General features: G+C 42.1%; 1 protein-coding gene across 1 annotated transcript in view; it reads left to right on the forward strand.

Annotated features, from left to right (window-relative positions):
- Positions 1 to 8,673, forward strand: part of ANKRD13C (ankyrin repeat domain 13C) — a 58,564-nt gene extending 49,891 nt beyond the window's left edge. The window contains exon 13 of the mRNA XM_026656054.2: positions 8,277 to 8,673. Within this exon, the coding sequence (XP_026511839.1) occupies positions 8,277 to 8,407 (131 nt within the window). The 3' untranslated portion in view covers positions 8,408 to 8,673. The remainder of the gene's footprint in view (positions 1 to 8,276) is intronic.
- The last annotated feature ends 564 nt before the right edge of the window (positions 8,674 to 9,237 follow it).

Raw genomic sequence — 9,237 nt, forward strand, 5'->3', positions numbered from 1 at the left:
GATTCAGCAGGCCCAACCTCCACTGGTACCATGTCAGTATAATTGGCACATAATTGTTCATGAGTGTTTGGTTTCTTTCTCACAAAGTCCCACACAAATTCCATTATCGAGGTCTGTGTGTTTCCTCCCAAGCCATCGTGGCAATATGCCATGTAATTGTGTTCAAATGAGGGATAGCCCAAGACTTTGTAGTCCCCTTCACTAGTAGTATGCAGCTGTCCCCCTTTAAAGGTAACTCGGACACTGGTTGCATTAAGTATAGACACTGTCCTTCTAAGAGGGCCACAACATTGTCTAAGAGCGTCACCCTGTTCAAAGGGGTAGCTCATACACTTCCATGATTTCTTCCAAATGCCTGTATGAAACTCCATAATTTCTGGTACTTGACACCAGCGGATAACAGGGCAGTCAGCTGTTATCAAAATTGTAATGTTACTAGCCTCCCTGTTATTATGAGCATCAGTGTATGATTTTATTTGGACCTTCTTGCGTTCTACTGTGTGCTCATGTCCTAACCACAGTGCCACCTTTACTTCTGGCCAAACTTGTTTATTGGCCTCTGCACGTGTCTTGCAAAAGCTAAGTGTTTCCTTAGTGCGGCAATTAAAGCGAAGCAAACCCAGAGGAGGGGGGTTAGTGACCCATTCCCAGTCTTCCTTTTCACATGGCATACTACTTGCGTCCCTCCTCATGCACCACATGGACAGCAGGAGCCACAGCAGAAGCCTCCCCATGGTCGTTCTGGTTGTCCTGGTCACCCTTCAGTCCTTCCTCTTGTTGTTCTTCTGTAGAGACACTTGTGGAAATGTCGTTAGTATTGACAGATAGTGATTTAAACAATTTTAACTGATTTTGGTGACGCCAAAATGTTTTTAATTTCCCCCCAATCTTTGCACATGTATTAGTAGTCAGAAGGACCCTTATAGGGCTTTGCTATTTTGGCTTTAAAATTCCTTTAACCTTTGGGTAAATGCGACACATTACCAAATCCCCAACTTTAAATGCAGGTTTGTTTAGGGTATGTCTACACTACAGGATTAATCCGAATTTAGATAATTCGAATTTGGGAAACAGGTTGTATAAATTCGATTGTGCGCGGCCACACTAAGCACATTAATTCGGTTTTTAACCACATTAATTCGGTGGTGTGCGGCCACACTACCCCATTACTTTAACCACAGTAATTCGGTGGTGTGCGGCCACACTAACCCTAATTCGAATTAACAAAATCGATTTAGGCGCTACTCCGCTCGTCGAGGTGGAGTACAGAAATCGATTTTAAGTGCCCTTTAATTCGAATTAACTGGCTCTGTAGTGTGGACGGGTGAAGGGTTAATTCGGATTAACGCAGCTAAATCCGAATTAAAGTCGTAGTGTAGACCAGGCCTTAGACTGCTATTATTATTCAGCTGGGTTTGATTTTTTTTTTTTTACCTGATTGTATAAATTTTTTAACTTTTTGTCCAATGCCTTGATGTAGTTTTGCAGCCTGTCTGCAAAAAGCCTTGACTTCCCCGCAGGGAGGATTACAGTGCTAGGCATTCTTATTGCTCTTTTTGTTATTAGCTTAAAGGGTGTTAATTGAGTCAGCCTATTTGGGCTGCCTTTAATTCGGTACAATACAGCAGGAAGCACACGAGCCCACCCTTCTCTTGTATTCAGTACTGCTTTTGTTAAGGCTGTTTTTATTGTTCTGTTTATTTTTTTACCATTCCCGAGCTTTCAGGGTAGTATGGTATATGGAATTTTTGCTTTATTCCTAGTGCCTTGCATGCCTCCTTTATTACTCGCCCTATAAAGTGAGTTCCTTGGTCAGAGTCTATTGACAGTGGTAAACCCCATTTGGGTATTATTTCTTTTGCTAGGATTCAAGCTACTGTTGTAGCAGTACAATTCTTGGCTGGGAATGCCTCTACTCATCGGGTAAAAGTGTTAATAACTACCAAAATGTAAGTGTACCCTCTGCTTTGTGGCAAGGGTCCAGTAAAATCAATTTGCAAATTTTGCCATGGTCCCTCTGGTCGTGGTTGGTGATTTAGAGGCACGTTTTTTTTCTACCCACATTCATTTGTGCACATGTTACACATTTTTTGAGAAATTGTAAAGCATTTTTTTTCATGGCTGGCCACCACCAGTATTCCAAGGCGGCCCTCATTTGTCTTCACCCCAGATGAGCTGGAGAGTGGATGGCATGGAGCAGTAGAGCCCGTATGCACTCCGGGGCTACCAGCTCCTTCCCCCCTGGCCCATACCAGAGGTGATTTTTATATACATAGCCTTGTTTTTCCAATTTACTTTTTTTGGGGGGGCTTATGGTTGCATATAGCTTTTCAAAATTCACTTCCTTTTTTGGCACTTTAGCTGCAAAAATCTTAATAGAACTTGCTTGTGCAATTTTTTTGGCATGTTTATTTGCCCAATAATTTTTTTTGTTTGTTTCTTTCTTGAGATTTTATTGTGGGCTTTTATTTTTACTACTGCTAGTTTTGATGGTAGTTTGGCAGCTTTTGTTAGTCTTTGAACTGCTTTTATATTATTAATTGGCTTGCCAGTTGTTATAAAACCTTTGCGTGACCACACGTTCATGTAGTCATGCACTACTCCAAATGCATATTTGCTGTCTGTATATACAGTGAGCTTTTTGCCTTCCCCCACTCTTAAAGCTTTTGTGAGGGCTGTTAGCTCTGCTTCTTGTGCTGACTTTGATTCTTCCATTTGACCTGACGCTATCACCGTTCCGTTACTGAGTACCACTGCCCATCCGGTGTGTGGCACTCCATCTTTATACTTTTTTGATTCATTTACATACAAAACTATATTTGGATTTTTTAATGGCTTTTTAAAAATTTTTCTAACTTTTTTTTTTCCTATTTATAAGACATTCGTGTACCTCTCCCTCTATGTTCAGACATTCGGCTACATTCATTCCCTTGTCTCTTACTATGGAGTAGTTAGGGTTTTGCAAGCACAATGTTGATTCCCACTGACTTCTGCGGGCATCTGTTACAGATCTTAGTCGCCCGGTGTTGAGGAGATCGATAAGTGTATGGGGTGTATGAAGCACTAATTTCCCCATGAGAGTGTATGATTCACAAGCTTTCACAGCCCACGTAGCACAATCTAGAGCTGCTACGCACTCCGGTAATTCCTGGGATACAGGGGGTTTTATGGTAGATAGGTATGCTACCGGACGCTGTTTATTTCCGTGAAGCTGAGTTAGTACCACAGAATACTGGGTCCCGCTATGGCTACAGTAAAGGTGGAACGACTTTCCCATATCGGGTAAGCCCAGGCTGGGGGCGGAGGCTCAAGCCTGTTTTATTTTTATAAATGCCGCTTCTTGCTCTGTGCTCTATATTACTAATTTATTTGCAGGCTTTCCCCCTCTAGTGAGGTTTTGAATTGGTTCCACCATCTCTGAGTACTCCGGTATATAGGTTTTACAGAAATTAAGGAGTCCCAGGATTTTTCGGACTTCCTTAACTGTCTGTGGTTTTTTTAACCCTTGAATTGCTTGCTTTGTCTATTGTGAGTGCCTTTTCTCCCTGTGATATGTTATGCCCTAGGTATAAAACTTGCTGCTGTTGCAATTGGGCTTTCTTCGGGCTTAATTTAAATTCTGCCTCGCGAAGATACATGAACAGTTTGTTTAGGGTTTTTAAATGGTCCTTTTCATTTGAACTGGCAATTAGCAAATAATTTACATACTGCAGTATCACAGTATTCCCTTTTAAAGGCACTTGTGCTATTACTTCTGCCATTGTCCTGTGGAATATGGAGGGAGAATTATGGAACCCCTGAGGTACTCGGGTCCAAGTGTACTGCTGGTCTCCTACTGTAAATGCAAATTTCTCCTGGCTCTCCTTTGCAAGGGGAATACTCCAAAATCCATTGGCTACGTCCAGGACTGAGAATATTAAATGTCCTGGTGTTAGCAAATTAAGAATCGTGGCAGGGCTTGCCACAATAGGATGTGCCTTTGGAGTCACCCGGTTAAGGTGGGTGTAGTCTATAGTTAACCTCCAGGTCCCGTCTGGCTTTCTGACGGGCCAAATTGGGGAATTAGTTTTGGAGGTGGTTTTTTTTAATCACCCCTCTGGATTTTAAATTAGTGACTATATCTTTAACTGCCTCTAAGGCTTCCGGTTTAATTGGGTACTGCCTGTGGGCTTTGTGAGTTGGTCCTTTTATAGATATAGGCTTTATGTTTACTAGCCCACATTCTTGTTTTTTGTTGCCCATACTTCAGGGTGAAGGGAACACAGGGTTTTTACTGGGCTCTCCCCCCACTCTGGTATTATTACTTTATTACTGGCAATTATGGCTATATTTTGAGATGATCTTTCCTGTTTGGACCCTTTGGCCCATTCAATGCAGCTAGCTCTGGGGTTGATTACTCCCCCGAGCTCCTTAAGGAGATTTATGCCGCAAATTGTGTCTCCTTGCTCGGGGCAAACCCAGATTTGACTGACTGTGACCATATCCTCGAATTTTATTTTTACTGGCTGGCTAAGGGTTGCTTTTAATTTTCTCCCTCCCACCCCTTCAATCCATATTGTTCTACGGGTGAGGGGGAGATTTTGGCTGGTTATTGATACCGAGGCTTTTGTGTCTATTAACATACTGCACGGTCGGCCCCCCACTCGTGCGTTAAGAAACATCCTGGGGTCGCCTTCGGTTCCAGCCACAGAGGCCGCTGATACCTATTTGCTAGCCAGGAGTTGGAGCAACTCCTGGATTTGTTTATTCTTATTTTGTTCTTGGGTACTAATTGTATTGGTTTTATTTTGCTTGTATGGCCACTGCCCTTCCTTACCCCCTCTGGGGTAGAAGCAGTTGTCCTGTAAGTGGCCGCTTCTTTTACAATTATTGCATGTTTTGATTTTATTTTTACTTTTACAGTCACGTGCCAGATGTCCAGACTTATTGCACGTGAAGCAGGTAGTGGTTTTGACTGCATGCACAGCTACCACTTCTTCAGAGGGGGCGGTTGCTGCTACCTTCCTCTTTTTTCTGTTTTTTACTTTTGTGGCCCATTTCATTACTGCTGAGTATGTTTCTCCCACTGAGATGCCTAATGCCAGGACTGCTTGGTGATCTGCAGACAGCCCCTCCTTTAGGATTTGAAGGAATACATCATGGTCTCGGGATGTTATATTCTCCAGACCTGAATAAGCTCGGAATGCATTCCATTTTTTTTCAGCATAGGACATGGCAGACTTTTCCTTCTGCTGAACCACAGACTGCAGAGCCCCCCAGTTAGTGGTCTGGGCTTCTAGAACAACAGAGAGTGCATTCCTAAATTCTGTTACAGTGCCTGCGTCTGGGTTTGGGATTCCTGCTGGTTCTTCAGCCTGATCCCCTCCTGCTGGGTTGGGGTTACGATCTTCAGCCCAGCGCCCTGTCTTCCATTTATTATCTAGATTCTTTTACACATCCCTAGGGCACTTGCACTTGACCAGGATGTGAACATCCTTCCTATGGAGGCCATGTATTTCTGTGAGGCCATCCAGCTTGTCCCAGAACTCAGTATTCTTGTTATTACGCTTGAGTTCAGGTAAATTAGACAGTAGTGCCTGTTTTTCCTGGGGGGTGAAGGGACGGTAAATTTCAGTTGTTTCTGTTCTAAGTCCCCTTACTGGCTCACCCTCCGCGTTAACGTTTCTGAACCTCCTTAACTGTGTTTTGATTGGAGCCATATGCTGTACTTGCTCCCCTGGGGCAATTAATGCTTGTGGTGCTCCTTTATTATCTCTATGGGTGCTTAAATTTGGCCTGTCATTCGAAGAAATGTATGGAGGGGGTTCTTGATTCCTCCCCTCTGCTTTGTGCTGCTGAGTTTTCCCATAGATAGTTAATCGGCGGAGCGGTGGGCTGGCATATGCCAGGAGTTTGCTCTCCCCCTCCCAGTCTGGAGGTGTGTCCCAGACATGATGATTTTTTTTCTTTGGGATCTTTTTTAATTTCCAGACAGTTACATATTTTAGAACATAGGCTCTTATTTTTCAGAGCCTGGTTTTGAGATCTGAACGTTGCAATTTCTTATTTATGTTAAGAATATTCAATAAAACTGTTACTGCTTTGTCTGTTTTGTCACTTCTCTGATGATTCCACCAAGTAACTAGATCTGCCTCTGGTCCGGCTGCAGAGTAGTTTGCTTTTTTAGCTGCTGCCTGCCGAGTTTTGACATGTTTATATTCCAAGTACTCTTGAGGACTGATTATTGCCTCTCCTTTTGACGCCATGGGTTTTTCGTTACCCCGGCTGCTGACCTTGAAGGGAACTTGCGTCTCCCCCCCCGAAATGCTTGTCAGCCTTTATGAGGAGTTACTTTTCCCCCTTTTTATGCTATGGTTTCAACTCTTCACGGCCTTGAATTTCATGAGGACGTCTCCCCACCCTTAATACCGCGCGTGTCTTCAATTACACACACATGCCGGACTTATTGGTTGGAGACTTCGTGCTATTCGAAAGCATGTACATTACATGCCTGGGGGGGGGGGGGCACTCCCCTAGGACTTGCAATGTTACGTGCAATGAGGAAATGGACCACCAGTTTGCACTGCCTACTGCTTGCGTACCCAGCCAATCCTGGGCTTAACTCACGGCCAATTGCTTGCTGGTGGGTTGTTCAAGTCCTCCGTAACACACCCCTTAGTTGTTTAAACAGTACATGACCCTCTTGCACAAGTCTTCCCTCCCAAGTGGTACCCTTATTTAACCCCACTGCTTTGACCACATGTGTCTAAGGTCCTTCACACAAATTAAAAAGGAAACAAGATGTGTCTGAAAGGGGATGAGAGACTTCTATCCCTGGCCTAATGAGGTGGTAAAGTAAACATACTCACCTCTTTTGGATTTCAGTCTCAGATCCTCAGCCAGTTCACAAACTTGCATCTCGGACGAGCCCCCAAACTGAAGGACATAAATCCACACCGTGTAGAGGTCAAAGCATAGGGGTTTATTACACACAGTGCTGGCGGAGTGTCACCTGGCTTATTAGGCTCAGAGACACTGTCAATCAATTAATTACAATAAAATATATAGATTTTCCATGGGCAGGGGAAGGTGACGGGGTAGGCAGTTCCACACCCCGGGATAGGTTTTGCAGCAAGACAAGATAGCACAATAGCCAATGGTTAAAAGATTACACAATGTCTCCGCCCATGGTCTCAAGTTAGCAAATTAACATTTAATTAATACTTTGATAAAATGTTATTAGTATAAAATATATATGTTGAATTCTAATTTGGGGTCCATAGGAATGAAGCAACTCCTTTAATTGTCCGACAGGTACATGTCTAGGGAAGAAAGCAAAGAAACAGTAAAAGCATATGGAAATAGAGATTGTCTCCTTTATGTCTTAAGGCAGGGCATTGGTCCCTTGGAAGGGAGGTGGAAGAATGCCATATCATTATAGTGACATGTGCCAATATTTCATAAACTCAAGGTTGGATCTGTGGGAAAACTGTTTTCCCTTCAGGAGAAACACAATAGGAACAGGGATCCTTTGTTCAATTTAAAACATTAGATGAAACATAATTATTCAGTTATTGCCTCAACATCTGGCATTTCTACTGACCAAGCATATCTTAGCAAAGGCAATGTTATCTTGTTTATTCTGCTTTTCTCTTAGCTAATCACTATTTGCACGGCTTCTGGTCTCCAGGACAAACTCTGGACTTTTGGGTCTAAGAAAAAGCTGGCAAATCCATATACCAGGCCATTATATAACATGCACATGGATTTTAACCCTTCAGTTTGAAATTTTATTTAACCATTTTGGCACCTGTGCACTCATTTTGTGCACCTGAGACCAGAACCTGAATATTACAAGAGCCTCTTATTGAGATTTTCAGCACAGTTTTGCTCATCTAATAAATTCAGATGTTTATTCAAAGCAAAGGGAATTTGGTTGTCATCTAAACCAAACCTCTGGAGGTTTGCAAGTCATTCAGGGCTTTTCTACACAGGGAGTAGCTATTCCTGATAAAATAGAGTGGATTAAACTAATTTGAAATATTGCACTCTTACTGCAGAATAAGAACATCCCACACATGGAGTCAATCAGCTTTCAGTTCACACTCTACCTTATTCTGGATTAATTTTCATATGTAGACAAGCCAATCGTGTTTGAAATATTTAATAAGTCCAGAAACCTATAACTAGAGTCCCTAATCACAAGCGTATGATAGTTTATTAAGCCAATTGTTAATGTAATAATTGTGTAACCCTTTGTCTCTTTGCTCTTCACTGTGCCACTCTGCTCTCTCCAGACATACCTGTGTTTCCCACCATCACGGCCACTGTGACGTTTCAGGAGTTTCGCTATGATGAGTTTGACGAATCCATCTTCACTATTCCTGATGACTATAAGGAGGACCCCAGCCGTTTTCCTGATCTCTAATTTAACTGGAAAGTTAATAACAATACCAGCATACCACAGTGAAAGCAAGTGGATGCAAATAGCCCACAGATATAGTTATAGATGTGGGTCAAAATGGAAGGGATAAACTTTTTTTAAATGATCCAGAAGAAAAGGGAACACACACATGACTGATGTACTGAAATTCACTATAATGGGCATCTAATCTAGTATCTGAATTACAGCAAATCTCCTGATGTGTCATTTACACTTTTATACATACAGTGCTGCGAGTGAGAGAGTTTGACACCTCAGTGACGCTAAGGATACTTTAACAGCTGTGAGGACTGTCATTTGTTTATAAATTTTTTACATTTGTTCTTGGTGATACAAAAAGCACTCTTGGACCATTAGCGCAAAAACTGAAATGTCTTAGCTGGATATTAGCCCTTTAAACATCCCACCTTGCACAAGGTGACCTTATAATATTCTTTCAAGCTGTTTTCATAAATTGTAAACTATGTAACATTATGTATAGTTCAGTAATTTGAATGTTAGTTGAACGTATATTAGAAGGAATGCATTTTCTGTAGATGAATGAACCAAATGGTAACCATTACACAATTGCATTTACACATTGCAATACACTTCAGAAATAGCATTCACTCTGCAGGGAATAAGGTACCTCCTTTAGCACCTTAGTGCAATCCATTGTGGTGCTATTCATGTTTTTATCTGAACTGTTATTTTTTTCACTGCAAGTTGTTTACTAATTTTCCTTTCAAAGAATTTACAAATACTCTCTCCCCCCACCCCCCTCACCTCCCTGCTAGTTTAAAAATCCTTGCTGTGTTCATGATATGGTGTTGATT

The sequence above is a fragment of the Terrapene carolina genome, unplaced genomic scaffold, assembly GCF_002925995.2.
Source record: "Terrapene carolina triunguis isolate 2854851 unplaced genomic scaffold, T_m_triunguis-2.0 Scaffold211, whole genome shotgun sequence".
NCBI lineage: Eukaryota > Metazoa > Chordata > Testudines > Emydidae > Terrapene > Terrapene triunguis.